This window comes from Scyliorhinus canicula, chromosome 5, assembly GCF_902713615.1.
Source record: "Scyliorhinus canicula chromosome 5, sScyCan1.1, whole genome shotgun sequence".
Classification (NCBI taxonomy): Eukaryota; Metazoa; Chordata; class Chondrichthyes; order Carcharhiniformes; family Scyliorhinidae; genus Scyliorhinus; species Scyliorhinus canicula.
In genome coordinates, this window is record NC_052150.1 from 61,087,658 (window position 1) to 61,111,191 (window position 23,534).

General features: G+C 49.2%; 1 protein-coding gene across 1 annotated transcript in view; it reads right to left on the reverse strand.

The window, feature by feature from the left end:
• Nucleotides 1–23,534, reverse strand: part of fbxl7 (F-box and leucine-rich repeat protein 7) — a 450,891-nt gene that overhangs the window by 357,933 nt on the left and 69,424 nt on the right. The window contains exon 2 of the mRNA XM_038797153.1: nt 356–445. Within this exon, the coding sequence (XP_038653081.1) occupies nt 356–445 (90 nt within the window). The remainder of the gene's footprint in view (nt 1–355; nt 446–23,534) is intronic.

Consider the following 23,534-nt stretch of genomic DNA (forward strand, 5'->3'; position numbering starts at 1 on the left):
CCTGTATGCTGCTCGTTGACATTACCTGAAGGACCATGTTAGTTTTCACTTGTATGCTGACCACACCCAACTTTACCTCACCATCACCTTTCGCAATTCCTCCACTGTTGCCAAATCATCAGGTAATTTCTCTGACATCCAGCATTGGATAATCAGAAATTTGTAGATTTCCAACCACAACATACACTTCATGAGATTATGTTGCTTTTTTTAAACTTCACAATACATTTTTTCAGAGGAAAACAAAGTGCTGCACTCCAGCAAAAGTCGAGTTGGTTTTAATTAAAAAGTATTTTCCAAAAAAGTTAAGTCTAGCACAAAAGGACTCCAGCTGTAATGAGGACCAGATGCCTACCTTCACTGGTAGCTGCATTCCTTCTGGCTTTGGTCGGCGTGTGATCCGTACTTGAACTCACGTCGGATGAGATGCTTGAGCTGCCTTTGCCTAAACAAGGGAGATCAGTTCAGAAAATAGCATCATGATAAGCAGAGGAGAAAATAAAGCACAACTTTTTATTGTGGCTTACTACCGAACAAAGTTATAGGAGAAAGTAAAAAATTTGCCATTGGATACTGCATTTTACATCAACTCAAATAACTCAAACTTTCCTCCGGGTGCTCCGGTTTCCTCCCACAGTCCAAAGATGTGCGGGTTAGGTGGATTGGCCATGCTAAATTGCCCGTAGTGTCCTAATAAATGTAAGGTTAAGGGGGGGGGGGGGTTGTTGGGTTACGGGTATAGGGTGGATATGTGGGTTTGAGTAGGGTGATCATGGCTCGGCACAACATTGAGGGCCGAAGGGCCTGTTCTGTGCTGTACTGTTCTATGTTCTATGTTCTATGTTCTTTCAACTCTCGGACTTGCCGCATGGGAGGCAAGTACGTTCTTCACAAGTTTGGCTTAACATCCATGGGCAACGCAACATCTTTAAACTGTTGGAATTTTGATGCAAACATTTTCAGAGTTTGGTTGGAAGCCTTCAAACCTTACTTGTTATGGACCATAAATTACACATCAAGACTCTCACATCAGGTTGCATGTATTTATACCAATAGTTTTGCAAAATAAAATCACATTGTTAACAGTGGCAGATCTGAAACAGCTATATCCTCATTGATGATGGAAGTAACAGAGATTATTCCACATAAGTGCAACATAACTTTATTTGGATGTGTGATTTGAATATTGACAGTAAAAATGTGACACCAAGGGCAGCACGGTGGCCTAGTGGTTAGCACAACTGCATCACGGCGCTGAGGTCCCAGGTTCGATCCCGGCCCTGGGTCACTGTCCGTGTGGAGTTCGCACATTCTCCCCGTGTCTGCGTGGGTTTCGCCCCCACAACCCAAAAATGTGCAGAGTAGGTGGATTGGCCATGCTAAATTGCCCCTTAATTGGAAAAAATTATTGGGTAATCTAAATTTATAAAAAAAATAAAAAAATTTTAAAAAGTGACACCAGTCAGTTTGTCCACAATTACATCTGTTCTTCCTGATAAAGCCACGTGAGGTAAGTATGAATGCAGTGAAGATGTTTCTACCCTTCACTTTGTTTAAGGTTTGCAAGAACCATTTGCCATTTGTATTTGCAACAACAGATCTGCCTCTTCAGACGTCGCAAAGAAGCTTTACTGCATTGAGATGTGTAATGTGAGGAAAGCTCAGGCCTTGGCCTTTGCTGCTGTTGCCATGTACAAGTTAAATCAAGGCTTCTTTTGTCTCATGTCCCAGTCAATCACGTCTCTTCCCCCCCCCCCCCCCCCCTCCCTCCCTCCCTCCCCCAAGAGACTCCTGGCGCAGTCCACTCCATGGGAGCTTGTCTGCATTCCCACAGTTCTCCACATGCATCAGGCCACAAAGTAGAAGCAGCTTCAAGGCAATTAATTTGTGGTTACTTCGCCTAATTCATTTGGAAGACAAGTTTTCTTAATTTTACACAGAGCAACCTCCCCTGCTGATTTCATTATGTCTGGATTCTAATTCTGGCTATGTAGAAGTTCCACCTTTATTACACATTTGCCATTTCCATAAAAGTCTTCGCAGTAATGCTGCAATTTTACATCTATATATTTAAGGAACGTCAAGATCTGAACAAAGGTAGAACTTATAAACCAAGTTTTATTCATGACCACGTGCAAGACTGTACTTTAATCCAACATTTTTATAAAACTGAACAATGAGATTGCATTATGACTATTCTGGTGTCAGTCACGGATTATTGGGTAACACCGTCATCTCGGAATCGGGATGACACAGTAGTTAGCACTGCTGCCTCACAGCTCCATGGTCCCAGGTTCAATTCCGGCCTCAGGTGACTGTGTGGAGTTTGTACTTTCTCCCCATGTCTGCGTGGGTTTCCTCTGGGGGGGCTCCAGTTTCCTCCCACAGTCCAAATATGTGCAGGTTAGGTGGATTGGTCATGCGAAATTGCCCCTCAGTTTCAAAAAGGTTAGGTGGGGTTATGGGGATAGGGTGGAAGCGTGGGCTTAAGTAGAATGCTCCATCCCAAGGCTGGTGCAGACCCGATGGGCCAAATGGACACCTTCTGCACTATAAATTCTCTGATTATATGATGAGGTCTGGGTTAAAGTTCAACTTCAAAGACTTGGAGAAAGAATGTGTGTTTTGGGACAGGACCCCAACATCAGAGTCAAATGGGGGACCCAAACATGCACTGTTCTTGGAATGGTTGCCGAGCAGTGATTGTCCTTGAATTACCTAATTATTGGTCAGAGTGTACTCAGTGTCAAATTAAGAATGACAGGCAGGTCTAGAAGCTGGAGGATAAATAGGAGTATGGTAGGAGTTGCAGTCTATCATTGCAAGGAAAGCAGTGAGTGCCTCTGTCTTAAGGTGTCTTCTCAGCAATTTATAACGTTTTTGAAGTAAAAATATTGCCAAAGCTACTGGGCCACCTCTTCAGGCGGTTCATGGCTACAGCTGCGGACAAGTAAGCAGGAAAGGCCTCAAACATAGCCCGGAGTGCGAGGGGTGGAGAGGGGCGGCAAGGGATGCCTTACCACAGGATGACAGGAAAATTCCAGATTAACTTTGATTATTGATCTTAATAGGCCTGTTACTTACCTTCATCACCTTCCTCTAGGTTTCTGCAGATGTCTGATAACACCAGACATAACAGGACCGGCACAGTGGCATGCGGTTAGCATTGCTTCCTCACAGTTCCAGGGGCCCGGATTTGATTCCGGCCTTGGGTAACCATATGTGGAGTTTGCACATTAACATAGAACATAGAACAGTACAGCACAGAACAGGCCCTTCGGCCCTCAATGTTGTGCCGAACAATGATCACCCTACTCAAACCCACGTATCCACCCTATACCCGTAACCCAACAACCCCCTTTTACTTTTTAGGACACTACAGGCAATTTAGCATAGCCAATCCACCTAACCCGCACATCTTTGGACTGTGGGAGGAAACCGGAGCACCCGGAGGAAACCCACGCACACACGGGGAGGACGTGCAGACTCCGCACAGACAGTGACCCAGCCGGGAATCGAACCTGGGACCCTGGAGCTGTGAAGCATTTATGCTAACCACCATGCTACCGTGTTGCCCCCATTCTCCCCATATCTGCGTGGATTTCCTCTGGGTGTTCTGGTTTCTTCCCGCGGTTCAAAAATATGCAGGGTAGGTGGATTGGCCATGCAAAATTGCCCCTCAGTGTCCAAAGATGTACAGGTTAGGTGGATTTGCTCTGATCAATGTGCAGGTTTACAAGGGTAGGGCAGGGGAGTGGGCCTAGGTAGAGTGCTCTTTTGGAAGGTCAGCTCAGGCTGGATGGCCTCCTTCTGCACGGTAGGGATTCTATGCATCGGTGTTCAGACATACCAGGGAAAGCCTGGAGACCTGGTTTTGGGGGTAGTACATCCTTCCTCTGAGCTCCACCCACTGTTTGTCATGCTGTTTGCATGGTTGTAGCCTTTCCACCGTGATCCTACCTCCAGGAAGCTAGCCGTGGCAAATAGGCATGCCAGTTAGCAGAGGAAAACTACAAGCCATTTGGCTCCGTACTCAATCCCATGTTCAGATGAAAATTCAGCCCTAAAGCACAAAAGTCTGGGCTGCTATTCCAGGGCACGACTGAAAGAATGATGATGTGATAAATGGAGGCCCCGTCTGCCTGTCCAGTGGACATAAAGTATCCCATGCAACTATTTCAAAGAAGAGCAATGGAACTATCCCCCACTGTCCTGGCCAATAAATAATTGGTCATCAACACAACTTAAAACAGGCTATCTGGTCAATTTCACATTGTTGGTTGAGGGAGCTTTTTTACATTACAACAACAGCTATATGTCAAACGTACTTCATTAGCTGTAAATTACTCTGGGAAATCCTGAGGTCACAAAAAGTGCAAATCTTTCTTTTTCATATCAAGTTACATTACTTTTAAGATCTCAGGCTTAATTTGATAAGTACAGCTACATCCCTATTAATATGATGTCTGTTTAATCTCTTATGCTGAAGGGCATAAGTTAGGTTTAAAATTACCTCGCGGCACACTGTCGTGTCAGTGCTTCATTACAATTCAAAGCATGAAGAAGCCTGTTGAGATTTCTTTATGTGACAAAGCAATATATACTCACAAACAGTAACATGGAAATATTAACATTGTTGTTTAAAGCAGCTCCTTAATGGCCAATGTACTTGAGTTATTGCATTAAACCTGGCAGGTACACATCAGTATTTGAGAGCTATTATTTCTGGTACATTCTTACATAAGACAAAGTTGCCATAGTCCCTGATGGCCATAGGCTGCTTTTCCCTTTGAGGGGGAGAGCTGACTGGTGGCGATATAACCTGAGAATCACTACACCTCAGGTGAGGGGCAAGGTTGAGAAAGGGGCAAGGTCATAAACTACCTCAGCTGGTATAGGAATTGAACCCATGCTGCTATACTCTCTCTGCATCACAGACCAGGGCCGCGATTCTCCCCTACCCGGTGGGGCGGGGGTGATGGTGTGGCGTGAACCACTCCGGCGTTGAGCCGCCCCAAAGGTGCGGACGTCTCCGCAACGTTAGGGGCCAAGCCCTCACCTTGAGGGGCTGGGCCCGCACCGGAGTGGTTGGCGCTCCGCCGGCTGGCGTGGATGGCCTTTGGCGCCATGCCAGTCGGGGCCGAAGGGACTTCGCCGGCCGGCGTAAGTCCGCGCATGCGCCGGAGCGTCAGCAGCTGCTGACATCATCCCCGCGCATGCGCAGGGGAGGGGGTCGCTTCCGTGCCACCGTGGCACAGGCCCGCCCGCCGATCGGTGGGCACCGATCATGGGCCAGGCCACCGTGAGGGCACCCCCGGGGCCAGATCGCCCCGCGCCCCCCCAAGCTCACTCGCGCAGCCTGCTCCCTCCAGTAAGGTAGGTGGTTTGATCCACGCCGGCGGGAGAGGCTTGACAGTGGCGGGACTTCGGCCCATCACGGGCCGGAGAATCGCTGGGGGGGGGGGGGGGGGGGGGCGCCGACCGGCGCAGAGCGATTCCTGCCCCCGCCGAATTTCTGGTGGCGGAGAATTTGGGACACGGCGGGGGCGGGATTGACGCTGGCCCCCGGCGATTCTCCGACTCAGCGGGGGGTCGTAGAATCCCGCCCCAGTTGTGTAGCAAACTGAGCTAAACCTGCCCCCTTTCTAGGTTTATTACCATTAACATAAAATGCAAATGAACAACACTGCAAATCAGAGACTAATCGTCCTTGGTATGGCCTGTATTTCATCAGAGCAATGCATTTACAAATGGACAAAGATTGAGGGGACCTTACTGACATACTGGAGAGTCAAGACATACTCGAGAGTTCAGGGTACCAACCCCATTGGAGCCACATAATCATAGGGAGGTTTACTCCGCATTTGCTGTCCAATTAAGGTCAATGGGCGGGATCATGGCTTGCAAGGCCCAATAAGAAGACGTACAGCACTGGGCAGCTGACAACCCTACCGGGAGAGGCGAGCGCTTCTGTGGCAGGTAGGGGTGCACTGGGGCACTCTCATTAGGCTGCAGAACATGCTTAAAAAAGGAATGCCGAGAGCCATTAGGGCTTTCAGTGTGAAAGGTTTTCATGGGAATGGTTGTAGCTGCAGCCATAGCCATTTCATCCCTCCAGCATCATTTCTGGCTTTTTGAAACAAGGCTGCGACAGCCACCTTCAGTTAGTTGCAAGGTTCTGGATTCGGGCTGACAGCCCGATCAACATTACTTTGGGATAATGGCTCTTGTTTGGGCCTTAACTGGAGCAACTGGCTCTCACCTCCATGGAGCTGGCTGCCAATAAACTTGCCCTGAGATGGTCAGCAATAGGGCACCATCACGACTGGCTTTTGTGATATTTTCCCGCCCTGTCAAAGTTGTCTCCAACACACCGGGGGGATTCTGCCCATTGAAAGCAGACATAGGATTTAAATTTCCTCCAATATTGTGTGTGGAGTCGTCTTCCAGCAGATCATGGCTGAAACATGTTTGGAATTCTCACCCCTCTACCCACAACTCCCCGTTCTCATCCCTTGACCTCTCCACCACACTTGAATGATGATGATGGCAAGTTAAAACACAGAAACAGGCCATTCAGCACAACCAGTCCGTGATACTGCATACCCTCCACCTGAGCAAACAATTCTGATCACATTTACGCCTTCAGTCCACATATCCCTGAATCTCCTTTTCCTACATTGTTAGGTCCAAGAAAAATGGCAGATGTGGGAATATCATCAATGAGACTGAAGGAAAGAGAAGACCTGCTATTGGTCACCTCTTTCCGTCACGTATTCCTCATTCCAAGATCCTCCACCTAGGCTCATCTGTAGCCGCTTGTCAGTGGCTTTTGTCATGTGAGCTCGAGACCTTCCCCTTAAATGTAGTTCCTGGGCAGCACGGTGGCCTAGTGGTTAGCATTGCTGCCTCACGGCGCTGAGGTCCCATGTTCGATCCCAGCTCTGGGTCACTGTCCGTGTGGAGTTTGCACATTCTCTCAGTGTCTGCGTGGGTTTCGCCCCCACAATCCAAAAATGTGCAGAGTAGGTGGATTGGCCATGCTAAATTGCCCCTTAATTGGAAAAAATTATTGGGTAATCTAAATTTATTTTTTAAAATGTAGTACCTCTCCTTTCTGCTGCGCAAAATGAATTTCCTGCTGCAGCACGTCTTATTTTTCTTATTGGCACTGATTGGTTCCCTCCGTGGAGCCCAGAGAGCTTCAGAAGCTGGAGCGTAATGAGGCCTAATCCAGGACAATGCATCAGGATTCAGTGGGGCTATAGTGTTGAGCAAATGTCCCGCTCCAATCCACTTTCAATGGTAAAAGTGTCACAGTGAAAACTCTAACCCAAAGCATCCTCATTGTTCCTTGAAATTTACAACATAACATAAACTGTTACATACATGAAGACACAAATCTGCCCAGAGCCACAGCTAATCTGTGGTTCTAATTCTGTCAGTGGCAGAAATTCTGAACTTTGATTTCCTTCTTTTCCACTTTATTACATGGGCTGGCACGTCTTGGAAAATCCCCCGCCACCTTTTCAACTCCTCATACCTTTGACATTGTCTTCTGGACATCTGGCCCTGAATCGAACATGTATTGACCAATGCAGTCACTGGGAATTTACTGAAGTGGGGTTGGGGTTTTAGCTCTTAGCCACAACATTTGCAGAGGGTTGGTAGAATCTTCAGACATAATGACATTTCTGCAACAATAGTAGGACAGGATCTTTGACTTTTCCGGCAACTTTTCCGCCCTGTCCGCAAAAATCTTTGTGGCGTGCTGGATTGGAAAACTTCGCCCATAACGGCTAATTGGGAATTGGTGAGTAAATTTCTGTCATTCGTGTTCCATGGTTGGAGATAGTAATAATAATATTAATAATAATAATCGCTTATTGTCACAAGTAGGCTTCAATGAAGTTACTGTGAAAAGCCCCATTCCTTCACAGCTTTAACTCTGAAATACAAATGTCAACATGCTTTAATATCTAGCTTCATTTTAAATTGGGAAGATTCCATATCGGGCAAACGTCTCTCAAGAGGGAAAGGGGAAATTCACACAAATCTGAAAGTTTAAGTCTTGCCCACAGTTCCCTCATTTTAACTGACAGGAATTCAGAATCTCTGCCAGGCAAGTCAGACTCAAAATACTTGGCCATGACTTCTGGCAAAGGAAATGAAATGCCACCAGGTGTGCACGCAGGCTGCCTTTTAACTTTGGGGCACCACGGTAGCACAAGTGATTAGCACTGTGGCTTCACAGCGCCAGTGTCCCAGGTTCGATTCACCGCTGGGTCACTGTCTGTGCGGAGTCTGCACGTTCTCCCCGTGTCTGCGTGGGTTTCCTCCAGGTGCTCCGGTTTCCCCCCACAGTTAAAAGAGATGCAGGTTAGGTGGATTGGCCATGATAAATTGCCCTTAATGTCCAAAAAGTTAGGAAGGGTTATTGGGTTACGGGGATAAGGTGGAAGTGAGGGTTTATGTGGGTTGGTGCAGACTCGATGGGCCGAATGGCCTCCTTCTGCATTGTATGTTCTCTGTTTAGAAGAGAAATCCTCCCAAATTTGACCTAGTCCAGATTTAGAAAAGAAAGAATTTTGCATCGTCCTGATGTCCCAAAGTTTTTACAACCTATCAAGTACATTCCAGTACAACTCCAAAAATGCTTCAATAAATGCAAAATACTTAAATGTAGTCACTCCTGTATCGTACGAATTGTGGCCGCCAATTGGCACACGGGAAGCTCCCACGAACAACACTGAGATAAAAGACTAGCGGCAGAATTCTCCGTTCCTCAGACGAAAGCCAGGATTATCCGACCCCCCCGCCAGGTCGGAGAATCACCGGGGGGAGTCGCGAATCCCGCCCCTTCTCTGGCGCCGGTTTTGGGGCGGTTTTGCCACACCGGTCAGGAGCTGTTGGCAGCGGCCCGTCGGCAATTCTCAGGGCCCTGATGGGCTGAGCGGCCGTTGTTTTTTGGCTAGTCGCACCGGCATGGATTGGACATGGTCCCACATGGTTGGACCTGGCAGGTAAGTCGGCTGGGACGGTCCTGGGGGGGGGGCGCGTGGGTATCCGACACCGTGGGGGGGTGGGGTGGGGACCCACGGTGGCCTGGCCCACGATCAGGGTCCACCGATCTGCGGGCGGGCCTGTGCCTTGGGGGCACTCTTTCCCTCCCCACCGGCCCCTGCAGGACTCCGCCATGGCCGGCGCGGAGACGACGCACCCCTGCGCATGCACCACAATACGCCAGCGGTTCTGCGCATGCACAGGATCACGCCAGCCCTTTGGCGCATGCGCAGACTCGCACAGTCCTTTCGGCGCCGCCTGGAACAGCGCCAGCCCTTCCAGCATCCACCTAGCCCCCGGAAGTGCGGAGGATTCCGCTATATCCGGTCGGCCCAGTGCCGGAGTGGTTTGCTCCATTTTTGAGGTGGCATCAGGCCATCGCGCCGATTCCGGAGAATCCCGCCTAAAGTGTTGACGCCGAGGCAGGATTCGCCAAGTCTATGACAGCTAAACTGGCACCGCACCTAGGCCAATTCAACAACCTATTGAGAGGCTAGCACCGGCGCCACATGGAACACGATCGATTCCAATGAGAAACGGTACAGGATTCACCGGATTCGCAATCGACACTCAGGAGGCAGAGAAGCTGCAACCGCATATACACACTGCACTCCCAAAACACCATCCCAGCCAATAAGGTGGCAGCGAGAAGAGTGGCACCCCATTTTACAGACTCTGAGCTTGAGACCCTGCTAGACCCCATGGAGGAGAGGCGGGCGACCCGGTTCAAAGAACAAAGCACAATACAGCACAGGAACAGGCCCTTCTGCTCCCCAAGCCTGCGCCTATCACGTGTCCTATCTAGAACAAACACTTGTATCCTTCTATACCCCAACTGTTCATGTGCCCCCTTGTAACTGTAATTTCCTTGGCTGGGAAGCAGACTGCCAGCAGCCGCCGTTTGCCATGCCCGGGTATGGCAGAGACTGTAAGCGCCATCAGTAACACCGTCCGGACCGGTCAGTAGAGCTGGAAGAAACTGCACGACGTCCTCAAGGACGCCAGGGTGAGAAAGCATCGGATTGTCTGACACTGTGCATTGTCTGTTTCCTCACCCCAACCCAGGAGAAGCCCATCCATAACTGCCTGGAGCGGGAAAAGACAGGAGGGGGACAGTCGGCATCTCCTGTGATTGAGCAGCAGGCGTGGTCGGTGGGTCAGAGAAAAGGCAGTCGCCGGGGTGGAGGTCAGCGTCAGGCGAGGAAGTGAGACCCTACTGAGTTGCACTTCCCGTGACATGTCTGTCAACCCCTGCAACACCACCCCCACACTTACACTCACCACCACCACCCCCTCCCAAACACACCCCTCACCCCCCACCCCCCTTCCCCCCGGCTTAATCATGTGTCTTCTCTTGTGTCTTGCAGGACGTGCTGGTGATAGGGAGGTCCTTCTGGTGTTCCCCCACCCCCAGCCACAGCCAGAACCCCAGGCGCCGACTAGCGAGGAGGACAGCGACATGGACCTGAGCCATAGACTCGGGACCCACACACCCTGGAGATCGAGTCCAGGGATGACACAGATGTCTCCAACACCCTCCACCATCCCAGAGACACTCACCTTGGTTGGATAAATTAGTGAAGAGGCTCCTGGGACACTACTTGGTGCGCACCACACATATGCTCTGGTACAGCAGGTGGAGGTGGGAACTCCAGGAATACTATACTCCACATTAGCCAGGAACTGTCGAGCGTACCAGGATGAAGGCGTTGTGCACATTGCCCGGGTATCGGGTGCAGACATGCATGATGCGCATCTGATGGTCACACACCAGCTACAGGCTCAACAAGTGGAACCCCTTTTGATTTGTGTAAAGCGGCCTGCCATCTGCAGGTGCCCATAGGGCAATATGCATCCCGATCACCCCTGGACCCAGGGCATCTCGGCGATGATGGCGAACTCGGCCGCCTAAGCATCATGGTGGTCTCGGTCCACATAGAAACGGATGTATTGTGTCGTCTGAGCATATAGGGCCTCCTTGACGGCGTGGATGCACCTGTGCATCAAGTTCGGTGAGATCTCGGTGCCAGTGCCTGGAAGGTTCCTGTGGCATGGCGTTCAGGGCATGTAAAGCCATGTTTTACGATTAATAAGGGGAACAGGGGTTATGTGGAGAAGGCAGGAGAATGGGGATGAGAAAATATCAGCCATGATTGAGTAGTGGAGCAACACCCGATGGGCCAAGTGGCCTAATTCTGCTCCTATGTCTTATGGCCTCGGACCCTGGAGCCCCATCCCTGCTGCCAGGGGTACCCTCGCCTGGCGCTGCCCCTGCCAGCAGTTGGCTCCAAGCCCACCTGGTGGCATCCCTGTAGGAGCTACTGTGGATGTTGCCCTTGGGCGGGTCTCGTGATGCACCACCAGCGAGTGGCAGCCGGTTGGGAGGGGGAGGGGGGGGGTGGAGTACAAGGGTGGTGGGGTGGGATCACCCATGCGGCTGGTGTCACTCTGCCGATCCAAAGCCAAGGTAGGCAGTCAGTGGAGTGTGCAGCAAGATGGCTGCCTTTAAGGCCACGGCAATGCCAGTCTGTGCCTGGACACTGCTCCATTCCCGTGAGCGGTCACACCGGCCCCACGATCCCCTCCCCCATCCCCTGCCAGCCCCGCCAGTGTCAGGACCAGCAGCCCACGATCGTACCTCTGCATGTTCTATCTCCTCTCTCTCCCACATCAGCCACGCCGCCTGTTTCACGATTTTGAAAACCACAAGTGAAACCTGCCGTCCGTAATTCCTCCTGGCGGGGCATCACGGGAGCTCCGGAGAATACCGGGCACGGTAGCACAGTGGTTAGAACAGTTGTTTCACGGACCGAGGGTTGATTCCTGGCTTGGGTCACTGTCTGTGCAGAGTTTGCACCTTCTCCCTGTGTCCGCGTGGGTTTCCTCCGGGTGCTCTGGTTTCCTCCCACAGTCCAAAGATGTGCAGGTTAGGTAGATTAGCCATGATAAATTGCACTTGGTGTCCAAAAAAAGGTTAGGTGGGGTTACTGGGATAGGGTGGAGGTCTGGGCTTAGGTAGGGTGCTCTTTCCAAGGGCCAGTGCAGACCCGATTAGCCGAATGGCTTCCTTCTGCACTGTAAATTCTATGATTAATGAAATGCCAAGGGAGTTTCCTGTACATGAGGAGTGGAGTGCAGTAACACCGCTGTCGGGGCACTGGAGAATAGCAATTTGGCATGAGACTGGCGCCCACCACGATTTTGGCTCAAAACTGATTCTCCGCCCAATCACGTCCCCCAATTCCAGCATCAACCGACGGGAATCACGCTCTAGATTTTTGTTTCTTATTTGTTCATGGGATGTGGCCATCGCTGGCTGGGCTAACATTTGTTGCCCATCCCTTAGGGCATTTAAGAGTCAACCACATTGCTGTGGATCTGTAGGCCAAGCCGGGGGAGGACAACAGATTTCTTCCCTAAAGGACATTAGTGAACCAGATGGGTCTTTAAACAATTGACAATGGTCGTTGAATTCAAATTTCACCATCTGCCATGGTGGGATTCAAACCCTAGTCTCCACAACATTAACCTGGGTTTCTGGAATACTAGTCCAGTGACAATACCACAATGCCATTGCATCCCCTGTGGCATGACAAACCACAACGCTTTTTAATTGATCCCAGTAACATTGTTTACTCTCAAGAAATATTCCCTGTCCAGTCTTAACAAAGCAAGTTTTTTTTACACAAAGGGTGGTCGGAGTCTGGAACTCACTTCCGGTGGAAGGCAGTGGAAGCAATAGAGACTGTAAAGGGGCGTCTTGAAAAGTACCTGAACAGGGTGGGAATAGAGTGAAACAGTCTTTTAGTTCAGATGGGCAGCATGGTCGGTGCAGGCTGGAAGGGCCGAAGGGCCTGTACCTGTGCTGTAATTTTCTTTGTTCTTTAACAACACAGGTGAAATCCATCTGTCCAGACCACCTCTGTATTTCTTGCACAATGGAAGTTTCGTACTTGGTGTTGGGAGAAGTGTTTAATATAAGTTTAAATTACTTTTTCACCTCAGTGGTGCACACACAATGTAGAATAGACTTAGAACATAGAACAGTACAGCACAGAACAGGCCCTTCGGCCCTCGATGTTGTGCCGAGCCATGATCACCCTACTCAAACCCACGTATCCACCCTATACCCGTAACACAACAACTCCCCCCCTTAACCTTACTATTAGGACACTACGGGCAATTTATCATGGCCAATCCACCTAACCCGCACATCTTTGGACTGTGGGAGGAAACCGGAGCACCCGGAGGAAACCCACGCACACACGGGGAGGACGTGCAGACTCCACACAGACAGTGACCCAGCCGGGAATCGAACCTGGGACCCTGGAGCTGTGAAGCATTTATGCTAACCACCATGCTACCATGCTGCCCCTCTCGAACTTGCACTGTCTCGAAGAATACATATTCTTACCAGTAAGTGGAGATATAACAGAGCAACGAGTCCTATACCCATGCCCTGAAACTGTACATCTAGGATATCTGCTGGCCAGCTGGGAGCCAGTGGTGCTCAACCATACAGATGAGAAAGAATTTAGATTAAAATTAGGAATCAACACTATATGTAATCAATAAAACAAAGGCGTTTAAAGATTCTCTATGATTTTCAATTTACTACAACAACTTATTTTTCTGCACTCTCGTCTATGTGTTTATTTTCCTGACTTATTAGAGTATTACAAGCAAGGTAGATGAATTTAAGGGCGCAGGTAGACACGTGGCAGCAGGATGTTGCTGCTATAACGGAAATCTGGTTAAAGGAGGGACAAATCTGGCAGCTCAATATCCCTGGATATTTAGTTTTCAGGAAGGATAGAATGGGAGATGAAAAAGGGCGATGAGCACTGTTACGACACCCTGGGTGAGTGTGAGGTCAATTCCAGCCCCACAGACCCCGGAGTCCCAACACCAAATGAATAAACCAATACTGTGTGATTTTTTTGAGATTTCTAACCCTTGACTGTTCCAATGTGTTACAGGCACCAGATTTATAAGTAAAACATTTAAAAACTGTTGATTTATAACAAGCGAAAAGATGAATATATAATGGTAAGAATGGATCAATGATCAGCTAATCGAACTATTTCTCAAACCACGTCTCACCCTCCACCAGACACACACAAGACTCATGTATGGTAGGGGTAGGGAAAGAGTTAAAAATAACAGGGATTAAAAGGCATGAGATGGTTTTTTGCTGCTGAGGTTACGGTCTTTGTAGCCAGCGATCTTCAAATGGTGATCTTCAACCTGGACCTGTATGCTGTAGAATGCTTTATGGTAAGTCACTTTTACTTTTAACAATCAGGGTCTTCACACCGAATTCCGCCTCCAAGGTCGGCTCAGGTTGACTGATTGACCAGATTGACTTCCCGTCTCATGGAGAGAATTTTAGAATTCTCTACCTGAGAATTTAAATAAAGGTTGTCTGTCTGCTCCAGCCCTTGACCACTTGTCTGCCATTTCAAATCAAGTTTCACTTCCAGGGGAACACCCACAGAGGAAATGGACTGCGGAGAGAATGGTCAGTTTCAGCTCCCTAGCCTTCAATCTGAGATATAAACCTTCACAGGCCTGATAGGGAGAGAGTAACTAAACCAGACCCTGGTTGTTCTTGATGTCTGAACAGGACTGAGGCCAAATAGATACTCTTCTCCTTAACCACCCTTCTTCCAAAGGCTCTGAATGGCTCCACCAATCGGAAGCGAGAACAGGACATGTCCCAGAATTTAAGGCACACTGATTGGCTGCTTGCCAAGTCCATCAAAATGACATCGCAGGCTGTGCCACAGAACAACAAGGGGGGATCTGGGCCAGTACATTAGACCAAGGGTTTGACCAAAGTCTGCAAGTTTTAAAACAAAATCTGTAATGTTGCAGGGACAGGGAACATGAAACAGACAAGGATTTACCAAGTTCCTTACATGACTAATGGTTAAAGAATCAATTTCGGTTGTGAGGAGGGATGATTTACTAAACAGGTCAACAAAAGAGGCATCATAGGTTGAGCTTAGAAATAAATATAAGGGGAACTGTGGGAGAACAATTTGTGCATAGTGACCAGGAAATTTGTTTCAACCAATTAATGACAAACCCAACAAGAGGAGCATCAATTCGAGACTTCGGGAGCGAAAAATCACAAGTGTGTGAAGTGACAGTTGGCAACGATATCAGGAATAGTGTTCACAATTCAGTATTACCATGGAAAAGGACAGAGACAAAGCAGGAGGAAACATTTTGAAATAGGGGAAGGCAAATTTGGCAGAAATTAGAAGGAACTTGGCTGAGGTGGACTGGCCAGCATTGCTAAAGGATAAATCAGTGGAAAACCAGTGGGAAGCAGTAAAAAGCGAGATCCTAAATGTACAAAGTAGACATGGCCCATCCAAGAATAAGGATAGAACTGCCAAATCGAGACCCCCCTGGTTGTCTAGAGGAATACAGGGGAAGATCAATCAGAAAAAGAAAGCGTACAATGGGCACAAAGAACTAAGCACTGCAGATCGCCGAAACGAGTATAGAAAGTGCAGGGGTGAAATCAAAAAGGAAATAAGAAAATCAAAGAGAGGGCATGAAGAAAGATTAGCAAGTAAAGTTAAAGAAAACCCAATGGTGTTTTACCTCTATATTAATGGTAAAAGGTTAGTTCATGAAAAAGTGGGAACTATCAGAGATGAAGAAGACTTGCGTGTAGATGCAGAAGCTGTGGGGGAAGGGTTTTAAATGAATATTTTGTCTCCCATGTTTACAAAGGAAATGGATGATGCAGATATAGTAGTCCAGGAGGAACACTATGAGATATTGGATAAGATAATCATAAAGAGAGAGAAAGTACAAGAAAAGTTGAAATCCTTGCAAGTTGATAAATTGCCAGGACCAGATGGAGTGTTTCCAAGACTGCTGAAGGAGGCCAGGGAGGAGATTAGCCTCGAAGGATGATTTTCCAATCCTTACTCAATACAGGGGAGGCACTGGAGGACTGGAGAAATGCAAATGTGGTTCTATTGTTTAAAAAGGGTTCTAAGGAAATGCCGAACAATTGTAGGCCAGCTAGTCTCACGTTGGTGGTGAGTAAATTAGCAGAATCAGTCCCGAGAGTCAGGATTAACTGTCACACAGAAGGGCATGGACGAGTCAGTAATAGTCAGCATTGGTTTGTTAAAGGAAGGTCTTGCCTCACAAATTTGATTGAATTCTTTAAGAAACTGACAAGGGTTAATGAAGGTAGTGTAGTGGATGTTGTGTACTTAGGTTTTAGCAAGGCGTTTGACAAAGTACCACATGGCAGGATGATCAAGAAAGTGAAAGCCAATGGGATACAGGGCAAACTGGATAAAAAGTTGGCTTAGTAACAGGAAACAATTATAGGTCACTGTAGGTAATGTTCGATGCCTACACTTGCATTGGAAAGTTGTTTCAAGTGGTGTTCGACAGGGCTCGGTGTTGGGACCCTGACTGTTTGTGTTCCATATTAACGCTTTGGACATGAACATTCGGGGAGGGGGGAGCACGATTGGGAATTTGCGTATGACACAAAGATTGACCGAGTGGCGGAAAGTGTTGAGGATAGCTACAATATCCAAAATAATATAGATAGATTGGTGGAGTGGGTGGTAAAGTGGCAGATGGAATTTAACTCAGATACTTTAGGGGGGGGGGGGGTCAAGCAGTTAACAGGAGTACACAATAAATGGGAATATACTAGGAGGGATAGATGAAGTGCGAGACCTTAGCGTACAAGTAAATAGGTCCCTCAAGGCAGCTTCTCAAGTAGGCACGGTTGTAAAGAAAGCATATGGGGGGGGGGGGGAGGGGGCGCTATGGGAAGCGGGTCAGAAAAGAAGGGATGACCCGGGGCGAGCAAGGGACAAGACATGGCTAATCGACAGGGAGTAGGGACGGGTCGCTCTGCGACCCGATTGATCACGTGGAACGTAAGGGGGCTGAATGGGCCGGTCAAAAGATCAAGGGTCTTCTCACACCTGAAGGGACTGAAGGCTGATGTAGCAATGCTGCAGGAGACTCATTTGAGGGTAGCAGATCAGGTCCGCCTGAGAAGGGGGTGGGTGGGACAGGTGTTCCACTCAGGCTTGGATATCAAGAACCGGGGGGTGGCGATTTTGGTGGGAAAGAGGGTGTCGTTTGTGGCGGCAGAGGTGGTGGCAGACAAGGAGGGCAGGTACGTGATGGTGAGGGGTAGGCTGCAGGGAGAGAATGTGGTACTGGTAAATGTGTATGCCCCGAACTGGGACGACGCGGGTTTTATGAGGCGCCTGCTGGGCCTCATCCCGGGACTGGAGGCAGGGGGCCTGATCATGGGAGGGGACTTTAATACGGTGTTAGACCCTGGGCTGGATAGATCGAGTTCCAGGACGAATAGGAGGCCGGCAGCGGCAGAGGTGTTAAGGGGGTTCATGGAGCAGATGGGAGGGGTAGACCCATGGAGATTTGGTAGGCCTAGGGCGAGGGAGTATTCTTTTTTCTCCCACGTCCACAGAGTGTACTCTAGGATCGATTTTTTCGTATTGAACAGGGGGCTGATACCGAGAGTGCAGGACACGGAGTACTCGGCCATTGCGATATCGGACCATGCACCACATTGGGTGGACGTGGACATGGGGGAGGCGCGGGACCAACGCCCGTTGTGGCGCCTGGATGTAGGGCTGTTGGCGGACGAAGAGGTGTGCAGAAGGGTGAGAACGGGCATTGAGAACTATCTGGGTACGAATGACACAGGTGAGGTGCAGGTGGGGACGGTCTGGGAGGCCTTGAAAGCAGTGATTAGAGGAGAGCTGATCTCCATAAGGGCACACAGAGAGAGGAAGGAGAGGCAGGAAAGGGAGAGGCTGGTGGGGGAGCTCCTAGAAGTAGATAGGAAATATGCGGCGGCACCAGAGGAGGGGCTATTAAGGGAGCGGCGTAGCTTGCAGGCCAGGTTCGACCTACTGACCACTAGGAAGGCGGAAATGCAGTGGAGAAGGGCGCAGGGTGCGGCGTATGAGTACGGGGAAAAGGCGAGCAGGATGCTGGCACACCAGCTTCGTAAGCGAGATGCAGCCAGAGAGATTGGGGGAGTGAGAGAGAGGGGTGGGGACGTAGTGCAGAAGGGGCAAGAGGTGAATAGGGTCTTTAGGGACTTCTATAGGGAATTGTATAGGTCTGAACCGCCGAAGAGGAGAGGGGGAATGAAGAACTTTCTCGACAAATTGGGGTTCCCAAAGGTACAGGAGGAGCTGGTGGAAGGGTTGGGGGCGCCGATAGAGCTGCAGGAGCTAATTAAAGGGATAGGCCAGATGCAGGCGGGGAAGGCGCCGGGGCCGGATGGGTTCCCGGTGGAGTTTTACAGGAAATTTGTGGACTTGGTGGGTCCAGTGCTGGTGCGAGCCTTTAATGAGGCGCGCGAGGGGGGGGGGGTTCTGCCCCCAACAATGTCGCAGGCCCTGATCTCCTTGATTTTGAAGCGGGACAAGGACCCGGTCCAGTGCGGGTCCTACAGGCCTATCTCCCTCCTGAATGTTGACGCCAAGCTGTTAGCCAAGGTCCTGGCAACCAGGATAGAGGACTGTGTGCCAGGGGTAGTCCATGAAGACCAGACGGGGTTCGTGAAGGGACGCCAACTTAACACAAATGTCCGGAGATTGTTAAATGTGATTATGATGCCAGCAGTGGAAGGGGAGGCGGAGATAGTGGTAGCGCTGGACGCGGAGAAGGCATTTGACAGGGTGGAGTGGGAATACTTGTGGGAGACGTTGGAAAGGTTTGGGTTTGGGGAGGGATTTATCAAGTGGGTAAAACTGCTCTATTCAGCTCCGATGGCAAGTGTGGTAACAAACGGGAGGAGGTCAGAATATTTTGGGCTCCATCGAGGTACTAGGCAGGGATGTCCCCTATCTCCCTTACTCTTTGCATTAGCGATTGAGCCGTTGGCGATGGCACTGAGGGGTTCAGGGGGGTGGAGAGGACTGACAAGGGGGGGGGGAGGAACATCGGGTCTCGCTCTATGCGGATGATTTGTTGTTGTATGTGGCAGACCCGGAGGGGGGAATGCCGGAGGTAATGGGGATACTAGCGGAGTTCGGGGACTTTTCGGGATATAAATTAAATCTGGGGAAAAGTGAGGTCTTTGTAATACACCCGGGAGACCAAGGGGAGGGAATTGGGAGGCTCCCCTTCAAAAGAGCAGTTAAAAGTTTTAGGTATTTGGGGGTGCAGGTGGCAAAGAACTGGGGGACCCTCCACAAGTTGAACTTTTCCAGACTGGTGGAACAGATGGAGGAGGAGTTTAAGAGGTGGGACATGGTGCCGCTGTCGCTGGCAGGGAGGGTGCAGTCAGTTAAAATGACGGTCCTCCCGAGGTTCTTGTTTTTGTTCCAGTGTCTGCCCATCTTCCTCCCCAGGGCCTTTTTCAAGAAGGTAACGAGTAGTATCATGGGGTATGTGTGGGCACATGGCACCCCGAGAGTTAGAAGGGTCTTTTTGGAGCGGAGTAGGGATAGTGGAGGGCTGGCGTTACCCAACCTTTCAGGATATTACTGGGCGGCAAATACATCGATGGTACGAAAGTGGATGATGGAAGGGGAGGGGGCAGCCTGGAAGCGCATGGAGAGGGCGCCTGCGGCAACATAAGCTTAGGGGCACTGGTAACGGCACCATGGGCCGCTCCCTCCCACGAGGTATACCACGAGCCCGGTGGTGGCGGCCACCCTCAAGATCTGGGGGCAGTGGAGGCGACACAGGGGGGAAGTGGGAGGTCTGATAGGGGCACCACTAAGAGGGAACCACAGATTTGCGCCGGGAAACACAGGAGGGGGATTCCAGAGCTGGCAGAGGGCGGGTATTAGACAACTGAGGGACTTGTTTATAGAGGGGAGGTTTGCGAGCCTGGGAGAGCTGGAGGAGAAATTTGGGCTCCCCCCGGGGAACACGTTCAGGTACCTCCAAGTGAAGGCATTTGCCAGACGACAGGTAGCGGGGTTCCCCGCGCTCCCCGACAGGGGGGTGAGTGATAGGGTGCTATCAGGGGTCTGGGTCGGGGAGGGGAAGATCTCGGACATCTATAAGATTATGCAGGAGGTGGAGGAGGTACCAGTAGAGGAGCTGAAAGATAAGTGGGAGTTAGAGCTGGGGGAACAGATAGAGGACGGGACATGGGCAGACGCCCTGGAGAGGGTCAACTCGTCGTCGTCATGTGCGAGACTAAGTCTCATTCAATTTAAGGTACTGCATAGAGCCCACATGACGGGGACAAGGATGAGTCGGTTTTTCGGGGGTGAAGACAGGTGTATTAGATGTTCGGGAAGCCCTGCGAATCATGTACATATGTTTTGGGCATGTCCGGCACTGGAGGAGTTCTGGAAGGGGGTGGCAGGGACGGTGTCGAGAGTGGTGGGGTCCAGGGTCAAGCCAGGATGGGGACTTGCGATCTTCGGGGTTGGGGTGGAACCGGGGGTACAGGAGGCGAGGGAGGCTGGAATATTAGCCTTTGCGTCCTTGGTGGCTCGGAGGAGGATCCTGATTCAGTGGAGGGACGAAAGGCCTCCGAGTGTTAACACCTGGTTAAACGACATGGCAAACTTCATCCAATTGGAAAGGATCAAATTCGCCCTGAGAGGGTCGGTGCAGGGGTTTTTCAGGCGATGGCAACCCTTCCTAGACCTCTTGGATCAGAGATAGAAACTGAGGCCGTGACAGCAGCAACCCGGGAGGGGAGGGGAGGGCGGGAGGGAGGGGGGAGGAGGGTTGGGGGGGGGGGAGGGGGGACAAAGACGAAGGAAGTACGGTAGCGGTGGTGGCACGGGCAAGGCCTGCCCGAGGACGCTGCTAGAAATGATAAGTTGGTCTGACTGTCGGTTCGCCGGCGGGGGGGGGGGGGGGGGGGGGGTGGGGGGGGACGCACGAGTAGGGGGGGGGGGGGGGGACTTTTTTCTTTTTCTTGTTAAGTAGGGGGGTTTGACTTTGTTTTGTTATAATTTAAATGTAAATGTAGGGGGGGTTAAAATGTTTGTATTTTGAAAAATTTCTTCAATAAAAATTATTTAAAAAAAAAAAGAAAGCATATGGGATGCTGTCCATAATTGGCAACGGTATAGAATACAAAAGTAAGGATATAATGTTAGAATTGTATAAAACGCTAGTGATGCCACAACTGAAGTATTATGTGTAGATCTGATCACCACTTTACAGGAAGGATGTAATTGCTCAGGAGAGAGTGCAGGATAGAGAGAGTGTATGGGGCTGGTTTAGCTCACTGGGCTAAATCGCTGGCTTTTAAAGCAGACCAAGCAGGCCAGCAGCACGGTTCAATTCCCGTACCAGCCTCTCCGGACAGGCGCCAGAATGTGGCGACTAGGGGCTTTCACAGTAACTTAATTGAAGCCTACTCGTGACAATAAGCGATTTTCATTTTCATTTCATTTTCAGAGAAGTTTTACAAGAATGTTGCCAGGGCTAGAAAAGTGTGGCTATGAGGAGAGATTGGATAGGTTGGGGTAATTTCCTTGGAACAAAGAAGGCTGAGGGCTGACTTAATTGAGGTGGATAAAATTATGAGAGGAATAGATGGAGTAGACAGGATGAAGTTGTTTCCCTTGGTGGAGACTTCCAGAACCTAGGGACATAGATTCAAGATAAGTGGCAGAAAGTGTAGAGGTCACATGAGGAAGAACCTCTTTACGCAGAGGGTAGTAGTAGTGTAGAATTCGCTTCCCAAGTTGGTGGTGGAAGCAGAGACCCCAAACTCTTTTAATAAGTACCTAGATCTGCAGCTCAACTGCTGTAAGATACAGGGCTATGGACCGGGTGCAGGAAAGTGGGATTAGAAAGGGCACCTGGGTGTCCTCAGGCTAGCATGGAAAAGATGGGCCGAATGGCCTCTTTCTGTGCTGTATCTTTTCTATGATTCTATAACCGATTTTATTTTCTCACTATATTTACAATGCGTTGCTCTGCTGACCACCTTATGGGCAAAAGTTCAACATTGGCATAACGGACATGAGGAGTACAAGTGGCAAATGGCCATAAAATAGTTCTCAATCTAACAAAGAACATACCACTGATGCCGATAATCCCGCTGAGCTGCCTCTATGCTTCAGTGTTCTATTTTTTTTTTCTTTTGGTCCCACAACCAGGAAGGAAATGACCTTGTTATATTTAGTGTAGCTTAACCAACTGTTTCCTACCCACTGTCCAAATGAAATTAACATGTGCTAATTCATAGGTGTGCCTCAAATTTGTATAAATGACTGATTAATATTTAGCTCTTGCTGTGAAATGGTGCTTTGAGCAACCAAAGAGTGTTGCACGGCAGATAAATACAATAATTCTCCCCATTGTCACCATGGCAGTAAGTGAAGGATGGTCATTGAGAAAGAACACACAAGAGGTTATTGTATTCACTGGTATCATAGAATTCTGGCCTAAGCCTTTTCATTGAATACTTAAAACACAGAAAAAGACCATTTAGCCCATCGATACTGTGCCACATCTCTAGAAGAGCAACTCATCTTGTCCTGAAGCCCTGTCTTTTCCCTGCCATTTTTTTTGCTTTAGATAATTATCTCTTGAAGGCCACCAATCATGGCCAAACCAATGTTTTATACAGCTTCATAATAATTTCCTTGTTTTTAGACTCAACGACTGGGATCCTCCAGGTCAGCCTGCTAGAAGTGAGATTAACGATCGGCCGCAGAATAGCGTGTCAGGCTAAAATCGGGATTCACACTGGATGTCAGAGCCGTCAATGTCCCCTGGCCTACCCTGACAACCATAACAGGATTCCCACCTCACGCCAGAGTCAATATGCAAAGCAATACCAAGCATTCATTCGAATGTGATTAACAGACTGTAAGCCTGATTCACCGCACACCCATTATGATTGGCGGCGCCCTGTCAGCCAGGAGTCACACAGGTATGATTTGCTCCAAGTATTGAGGAGCTTGGACCTGGTGGCTTGCAGTCCGGGGGGTGGCAAGGGCGTAACTACCTCCCAAACAATTGCCTCCAGAGCTGCTGAGGGGGATATTTTATAGCAGATGCAGCTGTGGATGCTTCCCATGCACTTTCTAGGAAGCACTTGAGAACAAAGAAATCAAAAAAAAGCTATCATTAGGAAAACACCTGCTACCCAGAGTTAATGGATCCCAGCAGAACTATAAAAATAAACAATCTGAATCTCCCCTTTGAAACCGCTTCAATCTGTCAATCAGAAAACTATTATAAGGCAATGGGGATAAAATTGAACATAAATAATGCAAATCAAAGCTTTCAGCCTTCTAGGCACATGGACTTCAAAACTTTAAACGGCAATGAAGTTGACTATGTGACAACCACTTTGAAGGTTTCTGGCACTTTAAAGGGGTTACTTTTACATTAATCTTTTTAAACTTGACATACTGACAGACATTTTAAAGGGTTTAGGGGTACAGATGCGAATACTTAAACTATTATGAGAAAATTAAAATTTTTACGTACTGATT